This window comes from Scylla paramamosain, chromosome 3 (genome assembly GCF_035594125.1).
Source record: "Scylla paramamosain isolate STU-SP2022 chromosome 3, ASM3559412v1, whole genome shotgun sequence".
In the NCBI taxonomy this organism is placed as follows: Eukaryota; Metazoa; Arthropoda; class Malacostraca; order Decapoda; family Portunidae; genus Scylla; species Scylla paramamosain.
This window is the reverse complement of record NC_087153.1, coordinates 2,422,501-2,450,000: the sequence shown is the minus strand read 5'-3', so window position 1 is coordinate 2,450,000 and position 27,500 is coordinate 2,422,501. Positions and strand designations below refer to the sequence as shown.

The following is a 27,500-nucleotide window of genomic DNA, read 5'->3' as shown; positions in this document are numbered from 1 at the left end:
GGTGAGCTGTTTTTCCAAGCAAAAAATGATGGTGATTACCATAATCAAATGAATTCAACAGTTTTTGAAGAATGGTTTCGCATGCAGCTACTACCGAACATTCCACCAAACTCTGTCATTGTGATGGATAATGCATCGTACCACAGCAGACAAGTAGAAAAATTGCCAACATCATCATGGAGAAAAGCAGACATCAAGAACTGGCTCAAGTTAAAAGGAATTACAGTCAGTGATGATTTGTCAAAAGCAGAGTTATATGAACTGGCAAAAAATTCCCGTGTGGCAAAGAAGAGGTATGTTGTAGATGAAGTTGCTACAGAGGCAGGACACATCGTCGTGAGGTTGCCGCCCTACCACTGTCAATATAACCCCATAGAGTTGGTTTGGGCCCAGGTGAAGTCATACATAGCCAAAAGGAACAATTTCAAAATGGCTGACCTCAAACCCCTGGTGAAAGAAGCTATGCGTGCCGTCACACCAGAGAACTGGAAGCAAGCAGTGAAGCACGCCGAACAACTCCAAGAACATGACACAAATCAAGACCGAGCAGTTGAAATGTATGTTGACTCTTTCGTTATACACCTATCTGAGAGTTCTGATGACACTTCGGAGTCGGACTAAAATGTCATAGAGGATTAGGCCTATGGGGGAAACCTCTTGAAAATAAAACGCGCCTAGACTTTTACCTCAATGGTGGTGTGGAAAAAAAGTCAAACTAAATAAATAAAGTAGACGTGCAGTTTTATTAAATATATTATATTATGTAATGAGAGAGAGAGAGAGAGAGAGAGAGAGAGAGAGAGAGAGAGAGAGAGAGAGAGAGCGGAAGGCTGGTGGGCGTTCCGTGGTATTTTTTGAAGACGCGGCAACACAGGGGAATTTCCCTTATAACTTAAATTTCTCAAGATTTTTCCTTGAAAATGGTAACGGCATTTTAAGCATCAACACTATAAAAGGTTATTGCAGCAGTATTAGTAATAGTATTACCAGTAGTAGTAGTAGTAGTAGTAGAATAAGTAACAGCAGTAATAGAAGTAACCTACAAGTTGTGGTATTTGTAGTAGTAGGGGAGAGCGGGGCTAGTTGCATCGCGGGTAAGTTGCATCAGTGAGCATAACTAGCAACTCAGCGGCTGCATTAGGGTGACAGGCGGTTCAAATGTGTGTTGGTCAGTGCGGACATCGCTGCGGCAGAGGGAGGTGGATGGCGCAAGTGCTCTTGAATTTATGAGAAATTTACTGATTTCGGCCTTGGTAAGTAATTTTTTTCGATTTCACAATTTTTCTTGTACCTCATATATATATATATATATATATATATATATATATATATATATATATATATATATATATATATATATATATATATATATATATATATATATATATATATATATATATATATTAGTAACAGTGTTTTGAAAATAGCTATATAATTCTGTACTATATGCAATTATTTCTCTTACAAATTTGCATTAGAATGACCGATAGTATATATTTAGCTGGCGATCAAATTTTGGTTGCTGTGAGGGGGCAAGTTGAATCATTCGTGACGGGGCAAGTTGAATCATGATTCAACTTGCCCCATTAGTAAATTTATTTCATTACTATAGTTAGACTATTCTTATGCATTCAACTCGTTTTATTTATTTCAGAAATGGTTCGGAACTACAAAAGAAAGACTGAACGTGGGTCAGCAACACCCCAACTAATGCAGGAGGCTGCTGATTTTGTTCGAAATAAGAATATATCAGTGAGAGAGTCCGCACAACTGTTTGGTGTCCACTACTCAACCTTACAACGATTTATTCACAAAACCTCTGGCAACACTGCTAAAAACAATACACATGTAGGATATGCCAAACCAAGACAAGTATTTACATGTGAGCAGGAAGAAGAATTAGTATCCTATCTGAAAACAGCAGCAGGAATTTATTTTGGTCTTTCTCCGAGAGAAGTCAAGGAACTGGCTTTCAAATGCGCCAATGAAGCAAAGATAGAAATGCCTGATAATTGGCGCAATGATAAATATGCTGGAAAAGACTGGTTTTCAGGTTTCATGAAGCGACATGGACAAGAACTCTCAATTAGACCCCATCCTTCCTCTTCTACAGCCAGTGAACCCCTTCCTTCCACTTCAACTGCAGTAGGACCACAACCAGCAGTAGCTTCTTTCATTACTGATCAAGTTGAAACTGCAAATGTTGGTGAGTCTTCCCTTTGCCCAGAAAAAATCATGCCACATCCAAAAGCAACACCTTGGAAAAAGAAATGTAATACAGGCAGAAAAGCACGTAAATGTGCCATATTAACAGACATACCTGAAAGAAATGCTCTGTTTGCTGAAGCCATTAAGAAAAAAAACAAAAAGAATGATGTCAAAGAAAAGAAAGCCACCAAGAAAAGGAAGCAGGAGTTTTTACACAAAGTTCGATCCAAAAAACCTGTTGAAAAGTACGACATATCCAGCTCAGACGACGAAGACTGGTATTGTCTGATTTGTGTAGAACCATATTCCAATAGCAGGCCCCGGGAGAAATGGATTCAATGTAGTACATGCAGAGGATGGTCTCATGAGGAATGTTTGGGAACAGATGGAGGTATAATTTTATATTATATTTGTCATAACTGTGAATCTGATGATGAATAAATTTAAGGTTCATCGGTTCAGTTTATTGTGGATTTCTATTTTCTTATCATTTAAATAAACTCTCAAAAGTTATAGTTTGTTTATGATGCAACTTGCCCCGCAGATGGGGTAAGTTGCATCAAATATTTTTTTAGATATATATCAAAATTAAGTATATAAGAAATGATTTTCATTAATATCTACGCATGTGAACTTGATGATGAGGTCTAGCATATTTATATACGACAACTGAATTTCACTTGAATGAATTATACACAATTCTGTAGAAGGAAATGTAAAATTTGATGCAACTAGCCCCGCTCTCCCCTAGTAGTGGAAGTAGTAACGATGGCTAGTAGTAGTAGTAGTAGTAGTAGTAGTAGTAGTAGTAGGATATTAATTGTAGCAGCAGCAGCAGCAGTAGTAGTAGTAGTAGTAGTAGTAGTAGCAGCAGCAGCAGTAGGAGTAGTAGTAGAAATGGTGGTGATGGTGATAGAAGCAGAAACAGCAGCAGAGGCGGCGGCGGCGGCGGCGGCAGCGGCAGCAGAGATAATAGTAGCAGCGTATAGCGGAAAAGGTGGCGGCGATAGCGTTGGTAGAGATAGGAGTAATAGTACCTACAACAGCTGAAGTAGTAGTAGTAGTAGTAACAGTAGTGGTAGTAATAGCACAACACAACAAATGACAAGCAAACACCAGCTCCCGGCATCCAGTACATAAGGTCTCCGTCAAGCGAACCAAAAATAAGACTCACTTTTCATTTCCCGCACAAAGCCCGCGATGGAATGACCGACCGGCACACCCTCACTCACTCTCCTTTCTGACTCATTATGCCAAGCATGTGCTCCTCCCTACAACTTCACCGCAAACACTATACAAACATACGTGCTGGAAGAAGAAAGAAAATTTTTGTAAAGTCGAAATGATTAAAGCCGCCAGGATTCGAACACGCGGTCAAGAACGAGCACTGGTTGTCCATTGATCTCACCGCTGAACACCTTATATTATTGAGCCAAACCTTGCATGCAACACTTTTTTTCCTCATACAAGCTCCCATTTTTTTTTTCCCCCCACACACGCTCCCATCAAACACACTTTATTCACACTCCGTCCCTCACTCACCTCTGCAACACAACACAGGCAGCCCGTCCGCGCCACACATGAACATCTACTTACCTCTTCATATATATGGGTCGAGTGTTGAGCGGTAGAGAATGTTGGTTAGCTTTATTATTTCGCTTTGTTGTGTGTACCCTCTTCTCTCTTTTTTTTTCTTTATGCAACACGTGTGTGTGTGTGTGTGTGTTTTCAAGTTAATCGATTTTAAGGAAGGTTTAGTTCTTTTTATTATCATATCACCATCATCATTATCATCATAATCATTGATATAAAACAAGTTTCGTTTGAATTATTTGTGTTATTGTTATTATTTTTATTATCCATCCGTAAGTCCAGCGTTGCCACCACCGCAAGCATCATCAATGTCACACCACCGCTCCCACCACCTGGCCGGAACAGGTGACTGCACATCACACCTCACCTCATGTGACAGCATTGCCAGACACACACACACACACACACACACACACACACACACACCTCGCTATTGCTAATGAAAAAGTCGAGGGCCGCCGCCTGCCTGCGTCCGGGTGGGCGTCGCCCCGGCAGAGCTGTGCGGTATATTTTACATATTTTAACTTGTTTGTGGGGCGTTCTGGAGCAAATGTTGCAGTGTGTGTGTGTGTGTGTGTGTGTGTGTGTGTGTGTAAAATGTTATGAGTCATTGAGAACACGAGGCATTGATATTTTTGGGCGTGTGATATAAGACGGATAATATAATGCTCCATTCTGTGATTATTTATATTAATTGCGAGAGATAACTTACGAGCATGCACCCACACACGCACGCACACACACACTCAGCCGCCCCCGCTGCTCTACTTACTCGGCCGCCACTCAGCCTCAGCGTAAAGTCTCCGCAGCGGCGACGCCACGTCTGGTGGAGCAAGGCAGCGGCAGCCCCATGTCAGTGCCCCACGACGCCTCTCTCCTCGGGAGGGTGAGGCGGCTATAAGCGTAGCAGAGGGCTGGGGCGCCGCTGGGCGAGGCCTTTGCTGGAGACACAGGCGAGTCAACGGGGCAAATTCCTCACAGTGAAGTCTGCGCCGCGTATCTCGCACAGGCGCTATTTCCTTGTCGAGGGACGGGTCAACTGCGTCACATTTAATTCATGACATCAAGTATGTACAGAACGAACAAGCAGTGCCACGGAGGGCTGGTGGTTGGAACATTCTGGGGGGACCACGACCAAAACTTCCTGTCGCCGCTTTTTGGACACGGGCGGAGGGAGGCCCATGTGGCGGGACTAGCGACGATATCCGGCCAGCCGCTCCCCACAACTCCCTCCACCACTCGACAAACAACAAACAACAGAAAACCAAAAACCTTTCTGACGATATGAGGGACAGTCTGACCAGGGACTCCTGTGTGTTGCTTTATTTACAGGTTGTTTGTGCAGGAGCTTGCACCAGGGATGTGAGCATTCCGAGGGCCGGCGTGCACGCGGGCTGGTTGAGTGACACATGTTTGTTTGCTCTGAGTGGCCGTGGCAACGATGTCCACCGTGGACGCCACCCAGCACACCGGCAGAGCGCCCCTGTCAGTTGGTGACTGACAGAGACTGACTGACGACCTAAACAAGAAAGACTGACGGCGGGACAGACAAACTCACTCCAGCCCGCGATGCAAACAACAAACCTTGGACGTCCTTTGCTGAGTTTCCAAAACTAGTGGTTGTGTTGGTTAGTCTTTAATGCTAATGCTCGACATACAGGGCTGCATGGGGCTGTGAGGTGTTAGGTGAGAGCCCCGGCCCCTCTGGCTGCCGCAGCTGCCTCGGCTCCGGTTGGCCTGTGCCTCCCTGTCCCCGGCCGGGCGTCATCGGAGGACTAGCGGTGCGCGGCGGCGATCCGCAGCCAGCACGCCCTGGCTCCTCCTCTTGCTCGCCATTGGCTCAGGAAACACACAAAATGGCGGATCGTGGCCACTGCACATGCGCAATAGGGACTGAAAACGTTCACGGCATATTTCTTTTTTCGCATTATCTCCCAAATTGTTTAAATAATTTTTTCTGCCGTGATGTATTGAGTGAAGCCGTACTTTTTGGGCCGCGAATGGAGCCTGCATCCGTATCGCAATCCACGCTAATATTTCTTATGATTAGAAACTTCGGAATGGAGTCTGGATGAGCCATTTTTGAGATGCACTGATGGAGTAATTTAGCAACCTGGTAAAATAAATGTAATAAGTTAATTCAATTTCTCATCCCCAACTTAAGTTTAATGTCGAGGTGGAAGGGAGGGATGGATGAAGGAAAAGGAGTGAGGGAGAGGAGAGAGGGAGAGGAAGCAACGTAGATGAGAGAGAGAGAGAGAGAGAGAGAGAGAGAGAGAGAGAGAGAGAGAGAGAGAGAGAGAGAGAGAGATTCTCGTTTAACTTACATTTCTTTCAGGATAATGTTATTTGAATACATTCTTTTTATAGTTATGTGATTACCCGGCAAGGCGACGGTGATGGTGATGGAGGGGTAGCTACTGTGGTGGTGGTGGCGGCGGCGGCGGCGGCACGGACGGTATACTCGTAGTGGTGATAAAAGTGGCGTCACCGAGCGGCCGTGGTGGGGAGTGTCTGAATACACCTGAGTGGCCATGAGCAGCTGAGTGCCTCGATGTAATGGAGACAGAGTGCCAGGTATATACACACACTGTCCACCGCAGCACTGTACTACACACACCAACACTGGCCACTCGTCTCCCAGTGAACGCGTGATGAGATGCCAATGTTACTAGAATTTCTTTTTGTTTGAGTATACCTTTTATTTTTACTTATTTATTTATTTATTTATTTTTTATTATTATTATTGTTTTTTTCTGGTGTTAGTATTGATAAGTATGAGTTTTTTTTTTTTTTTTTCTTTGGGTTTCACTTTTTTTTTTAGATTTTTTGGGTGTCTGCCGCCAAAATAGTTGTTGTTATTGTTGTTCTCCTCCTCCTCCTCCTCCTCCTCCTTCTTCTTCTTCTTCTTCTTCTTCTTTTTCTTCTTCTTCTTATTATTATTATTATTATTATTACCAGTATCATCATCATCATCATCATCATCATCATGTTTTGCAGCCACCGTTCCCCACATCACACCACACTCCGCATCCCTCACCTCATGTAAGGCCTCATTGTAAACTCCTCGGAACACAACATCACCGCGCTTCACACCACACCACATCACCGGCCCTGAGCGCCACAGTACACCCACATCACCGTGCACACCACACCACCATCACCACCACACCTCACACTAACCATATTACACTATTATTACCGCAGTACCTTGCGCTACACCACACCACACCACACCATACCACCTGGCCATATACCACAACCACATCGGCACCACATCTAATCCTCTTCCTTCCCTCCTTCTAAAAATGAATAAATAAAAATAGATAAATAAAATAAAATGAAAATATCTAATAATAAAATTAGATAAAAGTAAAAAAAAAATAATAATAAATGAGTATAATGAAGTAACAAAATATGCAACACTACCGATCGATCCGTCACAGTGACACACACACACACACACACACACAGTTCCGTTAATGGTGTTTGCACATTGCCTACTTTTATTTTTATTACTATTGTTATTTTCTTTTCTCCCTCTGTTGTCGAAGCACCAAGCACCACCACCACCACCAACAACAACAACAATAACAACAACAACAACAACAACAACAACAACATAACGGGACTTTAGAGCCCGAGTTAATTCTTTTCATTTATATTTTCCCCCGGTTTAAAATTTCCATCACAACTTTTACTAATACTTTAGGTGGCGTCTCTGTCATTAATATTCCATTATGATCCACTGTCATTATCTACTTTCTCTTATTCACTCCAGCATCGCATAATCATTACTGTATTCTTTTCATTCTTTTCCCTCTGTTTTTTTTTTTTATCTTTCATTATCTCTCTGTCAGTGAACTGTCATTCTTCATTATTGACTATGCTTCTCATTATCATTTCCATTTTTTTTTCTTGAAACATGTATTTCTCTCTCTCTCTCTCTCTCTCTCTCTCTCTCTCTCTCTCTCTCTCTCTCTCTCTCTCTCTCTCTCTCTCTCTCTCTCTCTCTCTCACACACACACACACGCACACACACGCACACACACACACACACATAACATTATTATCACCGTTCCCCCTTTTTTTTCCATTCATGAACTGTCATTATTTATAATCAGATACACGTACTTCTCATTATCATTCTTATTTTTTTTCTTTTCTTATCTTTGGAACACATACTCCCACCCCCTCCATCTCCTTGTACACGTGACTGTACGATGTGTGTGTGTGTGTGTGTGTGTGTGTGTGTGTGTGTGTGTGTGTGTGTGTGTGTGTGTGTGTGTGTGTGTGTGTGTGTGTGTGTGTGTGTGTGTGTGTGTGTGTGTGTGTGTGTGTGTGTGTGTACGTGCGTGCGTGCGTGATTAGGAAATCCTGTTGGTCTCCTCAGCAGCCCGATCGATAAGAGGCGGCTGGTGGTGGTGGTGGTGGTGGTAGTAGTAGTGGTGGTGGTGAGTCGCGGGACGATTTCAAGGTCACTCTCCACCCCAGGCCGGAGTCTCAGGTCACCACCACCACTACCACCACCATAACCAACATCATCACTGCTCCCCTTTGCTTCACTTGGCTATAGACACGGCACGGAGGCAGTTGGAGGGAGAGAGAGAGAGAGAGAGAGAGAGAGAGAGAGAGAGAGAGAGAGAGAGAGAGAGAGAGAGAGAGAATACTATACTTATAATACTAAAGTTAGTAGTAGTGGTAGTAGAAGTAGTAGTAGTAGCAGTAGTAGTAGTAGTAGTAGTAGTAGTAGTAGTGTAATAATAGTAGAAGTAGTAGTAGTAGTAGTAGTAGTAGTAGTAGTAGTAGTGTTATTTCGCTCGAAAGCAAAACTATATCAACACAAAATTAATAAGAGATAACAATAATAATAACAATAATAATGATAATAATAATGATAACAATAATGATAATAATGATAATAATAATAATAATAATAATAATAATAATAATAATAATAATAATAATAATAATAATAATAATAATAAACATATAAATAAGAACTTACACCGAAATGGAATTACCAGCATTAATTTAAAAAAAAATATTAACATCAGAAATATGCACATAAATATATATATATATATATATATATATATATATATATATATATATATATATATATATATATATATATATATATATATATATATATATATATATATATATATATATATATATATATATATATATATATATATATATATATATATATATATATATATATATATATATATATATATATATATATATATATATATATATATATATATATAGGAGGGGCACCGGCCAAGGGCAACAAAATTGCGACAAAAAAAAAAAAAAGGCCCACTGAGGTGCCGGTCTCTTTACAGAATCGAAAGCGTAAATAAAAAATTACTGGATAAGTGTCTTGAACCCTCCCTCTTGAAAGAGTTCAAGTCATAGGAAGATGGAAATGCAGAAGCAAGCAGGGAGTTCATACATACGTACGGGTGGGGGGATAGGTAAGACAAGGCACACAACTTTCATATTTACCTGAAATATATGAATATTAATAAAATAAATAATAATAGATAAAATAAAATAAATAAAAAATCTAGCCATTAGAAAACCAGGCATGCAAAGACCAGACATAACCAGACGTAACCAATTCACGTTCTGTCAGTCACAGGAGAAAGTTGTGTTATCGTGCACCGTCATAAACAAATTCTGCCAGTGCCTTAATCATTTTCCGCCGACTTCTAGATCTTTTTTTTTTTTTTTTTGCTTAAATGAATGATTAATACCGTCCGAGGGTAGGAAGGGCATCCACTCGGGGTAACGGTTCCCAAATGCCAAATCCAAAAGTCCTTCATCAGGAGGCACCGTCTCAGCCCTAACAGACTAGGGAAAACTAGACGTAAAAAAAAAAGAAAAAAAAAAAAAATGAATGATTAATACCGTGGCACACACACACTGATATGGTTACCTTTGTCCTGTCTAGGTTGTGAGTGGTGTAAATTCATTTCCTGTCCCGCCCCACCCCCTTTTTTCTCTCTTTACTTTTGTTATGAAAGCTAAGTAAAAAAAAAAAAGACTGTTGTCATCTAAATGATGAAATGAATGGTGAAATAAAATGAATAAATAAAATTAATTAATAAAATAAGTAATAAATAAAGTAAAAAAAATAATGGAATAAAAATGAAATAGATAAGCAAATAAAACAATAAAAAATCTAAATAAATTAATAAAAATAAATAAAAAAATGTCGGAGATAGTTTATGTAAGTGACGCTGTTATGAATTATATTTCCTGTATGTACTACTATCTGAGAGCGGCGTGATGTTGTGATTCCGGAAGTACTGAAGAGATTAATGTTTTGCTGTCTGCCATGTTATTTGTTGCTTGTTGTTTTTCCTTGATACTGCCGTTGTCATAATTAGTGGTGGTATGCGCCGTCTGCGTGCATGGGCCTTGTTTTATTGTTCTGGCTATTGATTTTTTTTTACATGGCTTCTTGTTTGTTGTGTGTTATCCGCGTACTCATATAATTTCCAAGTAGTTTTTATTTATTGTATGGCTTCTTGAATGTTGTCTGCTTGATGGCTGTTTCCTTTGAGTGATCCGCGTCTCACCGCCATTTCTAGGTTATTTGCTACACTACCGTGTTTACGAACGTTTCACACACACACACACACACACACACACACCATATATTACGTGGCCGGAATTATTATTAGTCTTCCAGCTAACTACCGCATAATTTTATCTCGTAAATACTCGAACTAATGCCGTAGAATCTTTGTTTTACCATCATCCGCCGTAATTAGGATACATTCTTATGATCAGTATCAATTACTCCCAGCTGCCGCCGTCCGAGAGGGAAAGGGAGGAAGCAGAGACCTGAGATTGCAAGGCAGGGGCGGGAGCAGGAATGTTGTCGGAGGAAAGCAAGCGGGAATATCAGCGGAACAGATAAAGACGAGCGGGGAGACTTCTGCTGACTCGTGAGGGGCTTTGGTCATGCGGTTGAGTGGCGCTGATGGTGGTGGTGTGGAACAGAACAAGACGAGGAAACCAAGATGGAAATTAAAAACGAAAACTAGGATGTGTGAAGGTCGCATAGTACCTAGCAGAATTTGTTTCAGAATTTTGTCGAATTCCAATGTGGCCCAAATTGGTAAATCATTTTAATGGTTCATATAGCACCTGCCCCCCGTCATTCAGGGTATTTGAAAAAGTGCAGGCAAATTTATACTATTGATGAGGCGACGGAATGTGGGTTTTCGAAGTGGTGGAGAGAACATGAAATGCCTGCAGGAACAAAGCGAGGAAGGACAGGTTGTACCTGGAGAAGGCTCAAGAGTTGGGTACAAGAGGTTAGTGACTGAATGATATGGTTGATTACTTTCACCTTTTCTTATATTATTAAAATTTGTAATATATATATATATATATATATATATATATATATATATATATATATATATATATATATATATATATATATATATATATATATATATATATATATATATTGAATCTTAGTCTCTATTAATTAATTATTTTTTATTTTTTATTTATTTATTTATTTATTTATTTATTTATTTATTTATTTATTTACTTATTTATTTACTTTTTGAAGGTGAATCCCTCAACACTTAGCTGGAGGGCAAGAGGACACGCTCTGCCGGCAGTGTGACAGGTCGTCAGGGTCTGCCGCTGAGTCCTGACCGAGAGGCAGGGCAGACTTCCCCCCCCTCCCGCAGTGTAACATAGGATATTATCATTATTATTATCATTATCATTATTTTTTGCTTTGTTTTCTTTATATATGTTTACAGGTGCAGCCGTATGTTTTGTGTATGCATATTACCGAGATAAGAATCTTCCAAGTTTACATGATTAAGACTGGGTAAGTTCATATCGCTGAACTAGACTCAGCCAGCCTACTTTGTGCCGTCCAGGGGAGGCAGTGTGTCCGTTTCACTACAGGAACGTTTCACTGCCAGTGACCGCTATCTGTCTTTACTGGCCTTTTTTTTTTTTTTTTTTTTTCCTCTTTCTCCAGGATATACACCCTCCAGCCAATCAGAGCTGTATTGAACTGAATGTTTTCGTGAAATGTCACTTCATGTTCTGCCATTCATCAATCGCCATTCACGATTCACTTGACTCTGGAGGTAACTGTGAGATTCAAGAGAGGTATCTGACCACTACGGGACTCCAGATGTTATTCAGACTTACCCTTGCTTGCGGGAGAGAGAGAGAGAGAGAGAGAGAGAGAGAGAGAGAGAGAGAGAGAGAGAGAGAGAGAGAGAGAGAGAGAGAGAGAGAGAAATAAACAAATAAATAAAATAAAAATTATGAAAAATAAATAGACAAAATAAATACAGTACAAGAACAAACTTACGGGTTCGATTCCTGCATCAGACATATATGCGTATACATATTTAGTACTTGTTTAATTCGTACTCTCAGATTTTTTGCTGTGGTTCGGTTGAGTAACTCCCAGATTTGAAATTCAACTAATTTGGGAACATATTCGGTTAAACGTAACACGACCTTCAGTTTCACGGATAGAATTTCTATGGAATGATTAATATTTCAATATTGGATACAGCTAGAAACGTATTATGAAAACAGTGCGGTTTTGTGTTTCTTCGTCAGCGTGAGGATTGATAACTGTGACTTATATAATGTGTGTGTCATTATGAGACTGCGAACCTTCACCTTTGAGTGAGGATTTGATTATGCTTTATTTCCTCAAAGTGACTTATTGCACTAAGATGTGATGACTTTAGACAACACGAGCTACGATGCCGCAGCTTTCAGGGTGAGGAAGGCAGAGTGCGTGGTGATGGCGTCATGGTGAGCGAATTCATCTTTATTAGGGTTCATTATGCAGAGGCGCCGACCGCTGCGTAAAAGAACACGTTGGCAATCATCTTGGACGAAGAGACCGCATGCACACTCACCACCGGCTCGGGGGTCACTGAATCGTGAATTAATTGAGGCAGTCACTGTTCAGGGAATATTTGTCAACTGTATGAAGTCGATTGTCTCTACATCTTCATCACCCGTTCTCCGTTCTAATTGGCGATAACTGTGCCCCCTCCCCCCACATAGATTTTATACATAGATTTTCCTGTTTCACATAAAGATTTCTGATCCGCCAACACACACGCACACACACGAAACTAGCCGGATCGTTTTCTGCTGGTGCCCTTGTTTTGGCGGATCAGGAATCTGTATGTGAAACAGGAAAATCTATCTATAAGATCTATGTGCACACCTCAAGGGACATTGACTTTATTTATTTATTTATTGATTGATTGATTGATCTATAAATCCGAGACCTCTGAAGTTGGATTACTGGAAAACTGTTTTCCTAACTTGTACAAAAAAAAACAAAAAAATCAACGTGTCGGTCATCCAGTAATAATTTAATGACATTGAAACCAACTCCTAACTCCATCCAGAAAGAACGGGTGGATGCGTTGGGCTCGTGTCTTTTATGACAGTTAATGTTGATGTTAAAAAAGAAAACGGGTGTGGCGGCGAGAGAGAGAGAGAGAGAGAGAGAGAGAGAGAGAGAGAGAGAGAGAGAGAGAGAGAGAGAGAGAGAGAAAATATATATATATATCGTATACTGAAGATAATTTGATACAACCTCCTTGAAATCCGTATATAAAAGAGAAGGTAAACTATAATGATAAGGTATTACCTCATAATAAAATGGTACAAGTGGATGATGTGAAAACAAGGAGAAACGCCCTGAAGAGATGAAATGCCATTATTCAGTCCTGCGTTTGATTACTGTGTGGTCTATTTTTGGTTAGTTCTGTCCACATCACATTTTGCAGTGCAAAATACATCGTACACAAATTGCTCTTTTATCTCTCAGGGTCTTTAATGGACCATAAAGCTCAGATATGAGTAGCGTTTAAGATTTTCTGAACTGAAGCTTCTTGGGAGGGAAAAAAATTATATATATATATATATATATATATATATATATATATATATATATATATATATATATATATATATATATATATATATATATATATATATATATATATATATATATATATATATATATATATATATATATATATATATATATATATATATATATATATATATATATATATATATATATATATATATATATATATATATTGTGTGTGTGTGTGTGTGTGTGTGTATGTGTGTGACGAATTCATTACGAAAAAAAAAAAAATGGCGCTAATATCATGGTTTGAAAATTGATACTCAATAGTTTCCATCATTTTACTGTTATTTTAAATACTGATGAAAATTTAATTGGTGAATTTAATTATATTTTTATTTATTTATTTTTTTTCAGTGGAGGTTTGGAAAATAAGTATCACAAAAGAAAGTAAATTGTTCTGGCTACATCCTCTGAAATCTCATATGTAATCTTTTCGAAAATATTCTAGATAAATAGTTACAAAATTGATGATTTTAAATCAATGTTTATTCAATAATCACGAAAGAGTGAACTCGTCAAGAATTCATGAGTCGTCAACACTCGACTAGTCGACGTCACTCGTCCACTTGGCTCAACGCGGCGGCAAAGGGAGGAAGTGTAGGTGGAGCGGCTAAACATGTGTTTGTTTTGTCCTCATCGTGGGTGTTTCAGGGTGTCTGCAGGATCTCCCGTGCCACCAGAACGCCGAGACGCAGCGATACCCTGTAGTGAATGTTTGAGGTGAGTGAGTAGGAAAAGGGGAGAGGTTGAAAGTGGACAGTAAGGGCGGCCATGTGGCTGTTGTGCTGGTGTGCACTTGTATGGTCGGCAGTGGTGGCGCGCCACGGCGGCCTCACTCTTAGCTCGGTGGCGATAGTTCTGCCTTTCAGGTGCATGACTGATGTAAATGATTGCATAATGCTGGAAAGTTTGAATCTGCCTGTTGGGGGGGAGGGGATATGCCACGTGGTGTGGCCCGGGCAGGAGGCACGAGGTGGGTACGGGGTTGAAACTAAAAACTGGATGCAAAGCAATGTTCGATTTAGGATTATTTGGGTTGGCTGGACCTTGCATACTCTCAGTTCCACCTATTTCATGGTGTTTATCTTTTTTTTTTTTTTTTTTTTTTTTTTTTTTTTTTTTTTTTTTTTTTGAGATTAATAGCTGACTTGGTTCGGATGATACATTATTGCGTTGGATCTACAAATGTTATGTGGTAACATTGCATTAGCGTTTTCATCCGAGAGACGGGTCAGGTTTGGATTAGGTAGATGACAATTTGAAAAGGCATAATTTGGCCTGAAACCGCCTCAAAATTAGTAGGCTAAGAAAAATATTTGTAGAAAGCAATATTAAGGTTGAAAATTAGTCAGTTCTTCAGCTGCTGAAGCCAGGTGAGGTTTGGTTTTCTAAAATGGCAGCATAAGTGGTGGTGAGGCTTTAATATTATTTCTCTCTCTCTCTCTCTCTCTCTCTCTCTCTCTCTCTCTCTCTCTCTCTCTCTCTCTCTCTCTCTCTCTCTCTCTCTCTCTCTCAAATGTGACTGGTACTGCACCTATTAGAGCCACAGTATTCTGTTCTGGTGCTGTGGTGTCGACAGTGTGCTAGAGTGATGTGGGGAGTTCGCTAGCACCACTCGGTCTTCAATGAGTGGAGTTTGATAGTAATCCCCTGACAGTGTTACATGAATTGCCATTGCTGTCTCTATTTTGTCATTACCACAATTACGGATTATTATGGATATTGAGAATGTATTTTCTTTCAGATGAAGCGGTTTGGTTTTGTTGGTGGCAGTGATGCTCCAACTCTGGCTGAGACCCTTTGGAAATATAATCTTGATGGATGTGATCATCTCTGGTGTGTCTGAGGTAATGGCTTACCAAAGATGTTTAACAATTATTTTGACACTTTTGTATTCTGTACTTTATTTTCAACAGTTGGGTTCTAATATGCATATAGATGATTTGGGCAAGGGGTTTCCTTATGGAGATGCCATGTGTAGATGGTAGGAGTGCGGGTGGCACCCCTTAGAGCTATAGCTGCCATTTTGGTGCTGTGGTATCGACAGAGTGCCAGAGTGATGGCTGTGGGAACTTTGGCAAGCACCTCTCAGACCTTTGGGCTGGTGTCTGCTTGTAATATCCATACAGACCTTGTTCTTAGGTGATATCTGCCAGTGTGACATGAGTGATAGGAAAATTTGAATATTTTATAGAAATATTGAAAGTGAGACAAGCTTCTTAAATTTATTTATTGGTAGTACAAATGAATTTGCCAAGGAACAGTGGGAAAAAAAAGTAAGATGGAGTTAGGTGGAGAGAAGAGGCGAATAAGTTTTGTGGTAGGTTGAGGTACATACTATGTAATGTGATGTCACATGGAAAGAATAAACCAGGGGATCTTTGATACTGGGTGGTATGTGAATTGTGTGTAATCTTTTTAGTTAATACAAGTATGTAGGATCAGAATAACATAACACAATAGTTTACGTAAGTGTGTGTTTTAGTTTACATATTAACTTAATATTTAGTTCTTCAGTTGTTATTTTCAGTCAATGCTCAACAAATGTGAATATTCATAGACAAAATGCTTTTGCCACTGCTTCAAGGTTTTGCTTTCTTACACCCATAGCAAGAGTGCCTGGTCACCAAGGAGGTGATATGCAGCCAAACCTCTTGCATCTTGCTGACCAGTGCCTTGGATACAATGAAAGCACTGCAACCAAGTGAGTTTCCACACAATTCAAGAGTGGCTATAGATGCTGTTTTGATATAGATCCTGATGTGTGTGCATAGTAGTATGGTATAAAACAATTCATATTTAATTCTGTATTTTGCCTTCCTCACACCTACTAGAACACTTACACATATCCTGTGTGTGTGTGTGTGTGTGTGTGTGTGTGTGTGTGTGTGTGTGTGTGTGTGTGTGTGTGTGTGAATAATAATAATAATAATAATAATAATAATAATAATAATTGGTTTATTAATCTTACAGCCTTATAGCTGAAAATCCATGTTACATACTTATATACTAACATAAGCACTACATCTTAAGTGTAGATTTAACCCTAAGGAAATATCTTACAATTTGTTACAGTGGCTGCTGGATGGCACCAGTCAACTTAGTAGACTAAGCGTGGGATGGTCAGGCCACCCTGTGTGTATTTTTCTATTCAGAGTTTGTTTCTCTTAGCAGTGGGTCACAACTTCTGACTTAAACCAGGTACCTAATCACTACTAGGTGGACATAGGCTACACTGTAAAGATGCCTGCCCAAAGACATCTGACCTGACCTAGGATTCAAACCCGGGGCCTCCTGAGTGTGAATTGGGTGCACTAACCACTGCGTTACCAGGCTGTGTGTGTGTGTGTGTGTGTGTGTGTGTGTGTGTGTGTGTGTGTGTGTGTGTGTGTGTGTGTGTGTGTGTGTGTGTGTGTGTGTCCAGCACCTGTTTGAGCCAAGGCATCCTGTTTGGTGCTTTGGTATAGAAAGAGTGCCAGAGTAAGTGATGTGGGGAGTTCGCTAGCACCACTCAGGCTTTGGCTCTTATGAGTGGAGTTTGATAGTAATTCCCACACAGGTTACATCTTTTTAAGTGTCTACAGTGTATCTACATACCAAGCTAGTTTATATTTATTAGGATTGATGTATACTTACCCTATGTTAAAACAAAGTATTTTCTGTTCCTAAACTTAGTGGGAGGAGGTTATAGATGTCCAAGTTATCAGTGTCATCTTTGTTACATACTCTTCATATATTCTTGGCCTGTTGTTATGTATTGTGCTATTGTAAATACAGTGTGGTTATTTGTTTATTCAGTTTATAATTCAAATTGTCCCATGACTGCTTTGATCTTTCTTATATTGAAGTGTTTAATTATATCTGCTTTCTTCATACCTTTTTTTTCATGCCCTTGACAAATGCATCTTGTTCCGCAGCATTCAGCGATGCCTTGTCAACAGTTTCCCTTGGTGGATTGATCAAGATGAGTGCCCAAGCTTCCAGAAAGGTGTGTTTATGTGTGTATCGTGAGGAGGGGAATTGGATTTATGCGCGTGTCTGTGGCACCTGTTAGAGCCTCAGCACCCAGATTGGTGCTGTGGTGTAGAAAGCGTGCCAGAGTGACATGTGAGAATCTCATTGATACCCATCAGACAGTGTGGCATCTAGAGAAAGTCTCAGACATTAGAAACTCAGTTGATGCCTCTGTTATTACATCTGCTCCTGCTGCATTAATTTTTCTTGTCAAGCTAGTACCATAGTGTTAATACTATAACTGTAACTTATCATTTCCTTGTACAGTGGTTTTATCTATATTATCATACATATCAGTGTTGTAATGTGGATAGCAAATATATGTGCTTGGTGTATGTAAACGATTTACATAGCTCAGTACATTTTTTTTAATGTAGGAAGGACACTGGCCAAGGGCAACAAAAATCTAATAAAAAAAAATGCCCACTGTAATGCCTGTCCCATAAAAGGGTCAAAGCAGTGGTCAAAAATTGGTGGATAAGTGTCTTGAAACCTCCCTCTTGAAGGAATTCAAGTCATAGGAAGGTGGAAATACAGAAGCAGGTAGGGAGTTCCAAAGTTTACCAGAGAAAGGGATGAATGATTGAGAATACTGGTTAACTCTTGCGTTAGAGAGGTGGACAGAATAGGGGTGAGAGAAAGAAGAAAGTCTTGTGCAGCGAGGCCGCAGAAGGAGGGGAGGCATGCAGTTAGCAAGATCAGAAGAGCAGTTAGCATGAAAATAGCGGTAGAAGACAGCTAGATATGCAACATTGCGGCGGTGAGAGAGGGGCTGAAGACAGTCAGTTAGAGGAGAGGAGTTGATGAGACGAAAAGCTTTTGATTCTTGAGTACTTGATAATGTAAATCTCGTTCATTTAAGATCTTGACAAATTGCAACAGTTACAGATATGTTCTAAAAAAGTATTGAAAAATCTAATGGTATTTCAGGTTGTGGGAACAAGATAAAGAAGTGCAATAGGTCTACATGCACGTGAGTCTAGGGAAAGGTTGCTGCCTTCCTCCACAGTGTGCTTAAATGATGCCAGGGGGTTGGCACTCAGTACATCACAACAGTACATGCAGCATCAGTTTGTCTTAATATGAACAGGTATGTTTGGAATTGATATTCTTTATTTCTTTGTTTATTTTTTTTTTTAGGAATTTATTATGGTGTAGCATTCTTTGAATCCCACTACCTTGAAGACAACTCTCACTGAATACAAAAGTTCACAACTGTTGCCTTGAGCCTTCACTCACTAACATTAAAGGTTATTTTGATCTTTTAAGAACAAGGGAATAATCCAAGTCAGAAGGGAGACACCAGGAGGAACTTTCCTGTGTTACCATCCCTGTTATTCCTCATTCATGTTGTTAGGAAACTGGAATGCTAAACACCACAAAAATAGTCTATTCAACAATGCACATCATGAACAAGTATGCCCATTATAGATCAAGAAGTTTAAATATTTGAATTTTTGTAAACCTGTAACATGAAGTTTGATTTTTCTTGTCCTACTGCCTTGAGGACAACTCTCACTGAACACTACAACTTACAGCTGCTGCCTCAGACCCTTACTGACCTTGATGTTGAAGATTATTTCAATTATTTTCAGGGAAGGATTTAGGTGAGATGACCAGACGACAGATGAGTGACTTCAGTCGGTGGGTGTCAGCAGAAGAAATAGTGTAACTAAGAATATTGGAGTTACACAGCTTAGAGAGAAGTTCCTTACCTCCCTGCCCTTAATTTTTTATATCCTCAAGAAACCAGAATGCATAACCACACCAGTGCACTGCTGCATCATGAATAGGTATGTACATCATTGATCCCAAAAGAGAAAGATCTAAATCTTACTTCGGATGTTAAGTGTTAGTTATTAGGAAACTGGAATGTTAAACACCTCAAGAATAGTCTATTCAGCAATGCACATCGTGAACAAGTATGCCCATTATAGATCAAAAAGTGTAAATATTTGAATTTTTGTAAACCTGTAACATGATGACCAATCTTTCGGGACCTACTACCTTGAGGACAACTCTCCCTGAACACTACAACTTACAGCTGTTGCCTCAGACCCTTACTGACTTTGATGTTGAAGATTATTTCAATTATTTTCAGGGTTTGTGAAGGATTTAGGTGAGATGACCAGACAACAGACGAGTGACTTCAGTCGGTGGGTGTCAGCAGAAGAAATTGTGTAACTAAGAATATTGGAGTTATACAGCTTAGAGAGAAGTTCCTTACCTCCCTGCCCTTAATTTCTTATATCCTCAAGAAACCAGAATGCATAACCACACCAGTGCACTGCTGCATCATGAATAGGTATGTACATCATTGATCCCAAAAGAGAAAGATCTAAATCTTATTTCGGATGTTAAGTGTTAGTTATTAGGAAACTAGAATGTTAAACACCTCAAGAATAGTCTATTCAGCAATGCACATCGTGAACATGTATGCCCATTATAGATCAAAAAGTGTAAATATTTGAATTTTTGTAAACCTGTAACATGATGACCAATCTTTCGGGACCTACTACCTTGAGGACAACTCTCCCTGAACACTACAACTTACAGCTGTTGCCTCAGACCCTTACTGACTTTGATGTTGAAGATTATTTCAATTATTTTCAGGGTTTGTGAAGGATTTAGGTGAGATGACCAGACAACAGATGAGTGACTTCAGTCGGTGGGTGTCAGCAGAAGTTGTGTAACTAAGAATATTGGGGTTATACAGCTTAGAGAAGTTCTTTACCTCCCTGCCCTTACTGTCTTCTTGTATCTTCAAACTGGAATGCATAACCTCACCAATGCACTGCTGCATCATGAACAAGTATGTACATCATTGATCCCAGAAGAGAAAGATCTAAATCTTACTTTGGGTGTTAAATATTATTTTTTTGGCTGCAGTTGATCATGATGTATCATCTTTCGGGACCTACTACCTTGAGGACAACATTCCCTGAACATTGAAGCTTATTACTGCTGTCTCAGTCATTAATCACCTTGACCTTAAAAAAGTTACTACAATCTTTTCAGAACTTGTGAAGGATCTGAGTCAAGTGGCCATGAAGGAGACGAATTTACTTGAATGTTAGATGTCAGTTGAATGGAGGAAACAAATGATGGAGGTGTGTGTAGTAGGTTTTGGAGAATTAACAATATCTTGGGTGAATGATTAAAGTATCATCTTGAGTAAGTCACTATAGTAAGTAGTTAATTATAACACTAAAAATACTAGGATATAGTATATCAGTATACAAGTGCATGCAATGATATGGTGGCATCAGAGGCTGGTATGAGGTAAAGGTTGTGTTGATATTAACAAGGAAAGTAATAATGTGAAGAATGGAAGCCCTATTAAGTCAGAATTTATGGAAAAAGTAATTTTTTTGCAAACAAATTTTATTAATAAACTGCTATTACCATAAATCCCATGATTAGGTTGTGATGCCCAGGTTGAATTGATCACTTAGCAAGACCAAAATTGGAGTGCATGTTATTTTGGGTTCAGTGAGAAATTGGCTCATTTGAGTAGAGGTATCTTCACAGTAGACTGGTTGTGTATTCCATTAAGAGAACAGGAGGATGGAAATGTCAATACTTAAACCTATTGCATGAAAATGTGCACAAATTTGTATAGGTGTTATAAAATAAATTGATAATGTAATTTTAGTTTGCTTTCATGTGTTAAGGGATAACCACTGTATTTGTTACATGAGGTCATTATTTTTTAAAGATCACATGAATAAGTACTGTAGTTGGGGTACAGTACAGTGGACCATGATACTCCTTTTACACTAGGCACTGATGGAGCTAAGAGTCTGAATGTGTGGTGCCTCTTGCTCAGGTGCTTACAATCTGTACAATGCACCAACCCTTGTGTTCTTGTGTATGGTTATTACTACTACTACCACCATTATTATACAGGGAGGCATGTTTCATACAGGGACTACCATGTGTAGCCCTAATGGCTTGTGTGTATTCCCATCTTTCATTGTACAGATGATGATGTGTGTGTGTGTGTGTGTGTGTGTGTGTGTGTTGCCCTGTCTTTCATTGTATAGATTGTAAGCACCAGGAACATTTTAAATTTGGTGCTTGAATTGATACTATGTGGCAACTTTGCTAATTATAATTATTATGGCTTTGTAAGCGCCATCCGACGCTTATTAATGTATTGTACTGGAGGTGACTGAAACGAGCTGTGCAGTACGCGCTCTTTGTATTCGGAAGCGGTCAAACCTGTAAATTAACATCATTAATACTGAGAATAACAGAAAAAAGTATATCAATAGGTAAAACAAGTATTACGGTACATCAATGTCGTGACACTTCGTCAATTCCATAACATATGAGTCAATACAGTTACCTACACTTTAGCGGGTTCAGTCGGTTCTACAGATGAACACCACCAGCACAAACACAGCAAGTCATCCTCTCGTCTGCGTGATCTGATGTACGTCATTATGTTACGTTAAGTGTACTTATACAAACACACATCGCTAAATCCTCACAATTACGTATCTAATTACTATACATAGTTACATTAATTATATTGATACATCATTAAATCCTCATGGTTACATAAGTACCTATTATCTAATACTATGATGAATACATACACAGTGCGGGGAACAGGCGTCCTCTTGGTTGTATGCAAGGGATTAGACTTTGGGATTTACCGGGATGAGAACTCGGGGATTTACTGGGATTTACTCTCCGCGCCTTCCGAGACACGTCTGACGTGTAGGCGTGACTGCCGTGAAGTGGCTTTGGAGACGCTGCTGGGCCTCTACAGCATATGTTCATTATGCTGTGGTACGTTATCAACACTCACGTCAGAACAACCGTGCCGAAATAGCTGAGAGAGCAAGTTCAACCTGTCCCCTTGGCCCTACGTTCCCCTCTCACTCTATTGTGCCGGCGCGTAGGCGCGCCATACACTGCTCATGTATAACAACCAGTTGTTACAAATAATATAACGCTACATAAAATGTCACATTACAATGTACGTATATGCGTATCTCTGGCCGTTGTGTAAGTTGTACATATACGGCAGATTATTTTTGATAGTAGCAGCAGAACAGATCAGGAAGAGATTTAATTTCGGAGATGAAGTCCTTTCAAGAATGCATATGCTGGAGCCAGCCAGTGTTCTAGGCATCCAGGGCAAAGTGCAAGAACAAAGTTTGGTGCCCCTTGCGACACACCTTCCCCGAATCATTGCCCAGGATGATTCTACCCTCCAGCAACTGGACGATGAGTGGCGGAGGCTTGCCGTAGAAGATCTGCCTGAATCCATTACCAGCATGGTGAAAAAAGTGGACAAAAGCAATTACAACCAGCCTGATAAATTTTGGTGTGCCATAAAAACTCTGGAGGATAGTGATGGAAACCCCAAGTTTAAGCTTGTTTCAGACTTTTCACTAGGATGTCTTTCTTTGCCTCATGCTAATGCTGACTGTGAGCGCTGCTTCTCTGGTGTAAACTGTGTGAAAACAAAAGACAGAAATAAGCTAAAAACAGAAACCGTAAGAGACATCATCCTAGCGAAGCATTGTGTTGCTTCCACATCCAGCAGTGACTGTACGACCTTCAAGCCATTAATCAGAGTCATTGATAAAAAAAACATGATATCAAGAGTGCTATATTCCTCCAATGAAGAGAGTGCTGGGGCTGCTGACGACATGCCGGATGTATATATAGAAGAACAATACCAGTAATCTCCTACATAGTAAGTAAACAACTTAACGAAGTGTCCTGTAGTTTTTCTCCAATTATTAATGATATGTATTTAGGAAAGTGTTTTGTTTGTTAAGGGCATTGTTGTTTTTTTCATTACACACACACACACACTCTCTCTCTCTCTCTCTCTCTCTCTCTCTCTCTCTTTCTATATATATATAACCTAAATTCTGCTGTATTTGGAAAGTGGCAGTTTTGCATAATATTTGGAATTACATATGTACGATAATTTTACCAGAAGTACAATAATTTCAACCTGTGTACTACGATAATATGGCCTAAACAATCTGGCAACGCTGACTGCTGCCTGACAAGTTAATCAGTCAGTGTGTCGCGTCTGTGGGTGGTGTTAGTACGGGTCTATTTCAACTCCCAGCCTGACAGATTTTTTTTTTTTTTTTTTTTTTTTTTTTTTTTTTTTTTGTGTGTGTAAAACCACGCCTACACAGTGGCTGCCAAGGCTTATCCATGAGTTAAGCCTTCTTTAGTTGGTAATGAGGAAGGCGTGGGCTCTAGCAGTGGACACCTGAAGGCAACAGTGGGTGAAAACAAGCAAAATAAAGAAAAGTTTGGCTGTGAGAAGGTGCTAGACAGCCAGCCATAGTGACGAGGAGGCAGGAAGATAGATCACCACCACAGGGAAGGCAAGGTCAGGAAGTGTTAGGATAAATTTAGGTAACTTAACGTAACTTTTTAATGAATAACTGAACAATCCACGGTTTTAACTCATTTTAACGCATCTCACCTAACCTCCAGCACAATATATCCCTATGACAGCCTCGTCTCGTTGCTAAAAACCGTAAAATTTAACTTAATGAAAATGTAAACAATCTGGGTTGTCTATTTATCAGCCATTATTTATCTTATCTGTGAGTGTTTTAAACCAATACTGTCGCAAAGCGGAGCCACATGACCAAGCTTTAATATCCGTTCGTTAGATATACCTGCCATTACTTAATTTAAGTTTGGCGAGGGTTTAAATGAGTGAGAAGGGTTGGTCGTCCCCTCCACTGGCCCCCCCCCACCGCCATCTTGGATAAGGCTCCCCAGCCCCCTCCGGTTCCATTATTATTATTATTTTTTTTGTTTCCGAAGTATTTTATTTCGGCTTGTAGCTAATATCTCATGGTTTGTAAAAACATTTCGTTGTTTTTAAGTTATTTGAGCGCGTGTGTTGCGTGAAAAGTGGTGATTTTGACGTTTTTGTGTAAATAAGAGGGCCGTTTTCGGCATATTTTTTTTTACGGTCCCAAAACTAAATGTTTTATTTCAGCCTGTACTAGGTTCTTATTGGTTTTAGAAAATAGTTGGTGTTTTTTTAAGCGTGTTGCCGTCCCGCTCAGTGAAATGCGTGCACCGTACACTTGTTTTTATTCGTGTTCAACTTCCAATAATATTGATTTTTTTTTCGGTAGATTTTTTATTTGTGCTTGTAGCTCACTTTAAATGGTTTTAGAAAATAGTTCAGATTTTTTAAAGTGTTTTCCGTTATGTTTAAGCCAGAATGGGTGGACATTTAAATTATTTTAAACGGGGTGAAGGTTCCAATAGTTTCCAGATACTTCTTTTTAAATATCTTTAATACTACTGCGTTTTGAAATGTGTTGTTATTTGTGGCATTAGTTAAAATGTGTGGCAGGTCTGAATTTATAAAGCATTCCTGTCTAGCTGCGTTTCTTAGAGGGGCCATTTTCAAAATGAAATACGTACGTACGTAAATAACGGTCGCTGTGACGTCATCAACCCCCCAGCCGTGACGTCACAAACCCTCCCAGCCGTGAGTTATCAGAGTGGTACCTTCCCTAACTCCCTTCCAGTCCCTCCCAGTAAATATTCAGTGTTTTTTTTTTTCAAGGTATTTCATGGTGTGTGTGTGTGTATGTGTGTGTGTGTTGCCTTATTTTTCGTTGTACAGATGGTGATGCAGTGTGTGTTGCTTTGTCTTTTCGTTGCACAGATTGTTATGCAGTGTGTGTGTGTGTGTGTGTGTGTGTGTTGCCTTATCTTTCGTTGTACAGATGGTGATGCAGTGTGTGTGTGTGTGTGTGTGTGTGTGTGTGTGTGTGTGTGTGTGTGTGTGTGTGTGTGTGTGTGTGTGTTGCCTTGTCTTTCGTTGTACAGATGCTTATGCAATGTGTGTGTGTGTGTGTGTGTGTGTGTGTGTGTGTTTTGCCTTGTCTTTCGTTGTACATATGCTTATGCAGTGTGTGTGTGTGTGTGTTGCCTTGTCTTTCGTTGTACATATGCTTATGCAGTGTGTGTGTGTGTGTGTGTGTGTGTGTGTGTGTGTGTGTGTGTTGCCTTGTCTTTCGTTGTACATATGCTTATGCAGTGTGTGTGTGTGTGTGTGTGTGTGTGTGTGTTGAAAATGTACGCGTGTGTACATTTTCAGCAGCTGTTTTGTGAAGTAATCAACTGCTGTCCTATAGAAGGTTTTTTCGGAACAAGTGTCAGATGTGTAGACAGATGAAGCATCTATCAAGAAAGTTACTTAGTGTGTAGTGATTCTGCATCTTTGGGTGACTAATGATTGTTTACTTCTGTGCTCTCAAATTTATGAGGATGTTAGTTTACTTGAGTTACTTGAGTAAGTTTGGGTCATTAATAGCCAAGCCAAGGTGGTCTTCCACTTCTTCCAAGATGTCTTGCATTATTTCATTTTCTCTAATTACTACTGGGAGAATGTTGTGGTGACTGCTGGGGTATCCTGGTATTGGTGGTTCATCTGGCAGGCCACTCAGCCAGGTGTCCAGCCTTCTCTTTATAGGACTTGGGATTGATTTTGTATGCATACCAGGCAGACAGGTAAAGCCTTGGCCCATTTCTAGTGATAGTTATTGAGGAGTCTTTACCCAATGCATATCAACCTGGCTTCCCTGGATGTAACAGAGCCAACTTCTGGGGTGATCACTGTTGTCCAAAATAAATTTACCAGACCCTCTAACATCTTCCACACGTACAGGACTATATATCTTTCCCTTTTCCTTTGTAGCAAGTGCAGGTTGAGATGTGTTAGCCTCTCCCAGTAGTTCGTCTGCTGTACTCCCTGAATCTGGTCTGTGAAGGTCGGTTGTTTGGCTTCTGGGGCTGCTATATCCTTTATTTTATGTGGGAACCAGAGTTGGCAGCAGTATTCCAACCTAGGCAGCACTAAGGATTTCTTTCCACCATGGGTATAGGCAGGTTTCCTCCCTGGTGCTGAAGGTTTTTACCATCCATCCACTTATGCTTCTAGCCTTTAATGCAATGTGCTCTGCCACATCAACCTTCCATTATTGTACAGAAAATCTTTTATATGGAGGTGTTAATTGTTTCTTTAATAAGGTGGTGTGTGTGTGTGTTATGTTCCAAATTAATATCAATATATATCTTTAAAATATATAAATATCAGTTCTATCGGATCTCTAAAATATTTAAATATCGGTTCTATGTTTTTTTTTTTTATTATTATTGTATAATTTTATTTTTATTATTGTTGATTTTGCTATCATCATTCACGTTGTTAGTTTTTATTTTTCATTATTATCTATTTATTTTTACTTATTGTGTTAATATTATTTCTACTTTTTCGTAATATAAATTTAACATTCTACTTGATAATCCTTACGGTAAAATTCTTAAAGGAAAATGGGGAGGTTGTGAAGTATCTAAGATACCCCTGAAAGCGTTTTCATTGAATATAATCGTTGTTGACAGGTGGGAGCATCGCCGCTGTCCTCCAAATTATCACAATGCTTTTTCTGTGGTGTTGGCAGTAGACGAGTTGGCAGTGTAGACTTGGCACTGTGGGGTAATTGGTGTGGTGGTGTCAACAGCTGCTGCTATAGAACGACTTCGTGTGACGCATGTGTGTGTGATTAGTAACAACTTGGTGTGTGGTGTTAAGTATGATGATGAATGGTATTATGATAATTCATGAGTGGTATTATAATAATGAGTGTGTAGCATGTTATATGATAAGTGTGTGGTGCCGACAGTT

General features: G+C 39.6%; 2 protein-coding genes and 1 long non-coding RNA gene across 10 annotated transcripts in view; all 3 read left to right on the top strand.

The window, feature by feature from the left end:
* The window catches only part of LOC135088794 (uncharacterized), a 3,380-nt gene extending 720 nt beyond the window's left edge, over positions 1–2,660 (top strand). The window contains exons 1-2 of the mRNA XM_063983840.1: positions 1–557; positions 1,655–2,660. The exon at positions 1–557 is cut by the window's left edge and continues 720 nt beyond it. Of these exons, the coding sequence (XP_063839910.1) occupies positions 1–557; positions 1,655–1,685 (588 nt within the window). The 3' untranslated portion in view covers positions 1,686–2,660. The remainder of the gene's footprint in view (positions 558–1,654) is intronic.
* Positions 2,661–14,342: 11,682 nt separating this feature from the next.
* Positions 14,343–21,443, top strand: LOC135089262 (uncharacterized). The gene is made up of 9 exons (XR_010261438.1): positions 14,343–14,500; positions 15,525–15,627; positions 16,391–16,484; positions 17,698–17,768; positions 18,725–18,884; positions 19,390–19,587; positions 19,896–20,099; positions 20,408–20,606; positions 20,813–21,443. It is a non-coding gene; the product is annotated as an uncharacterized LOC135089262 (long non-coding RNA).
* Positions 21,444–23,942: 2,499 nt separating this feature from the next.
* The window catches only part of LOC135089216 (selenoprotein N-like), a 22,544-nt gene continuing 18,986 nt past the window's right edge, over positions 23,943–27,500 (top strand). For 2 of the 8 annotated variants that reach the window (XM_063984585.1, XM_063984649.1), the window contains exon 1: positions 27,224–27,368. The gene's annotated coding sequence lies outside the window, so the exon portion shown is untranslated. The other 6 variants (XM_063984623.1, XM_063984638.1, XM_063984627.1 and 3 more) reach the window with 6 other exon arrangements.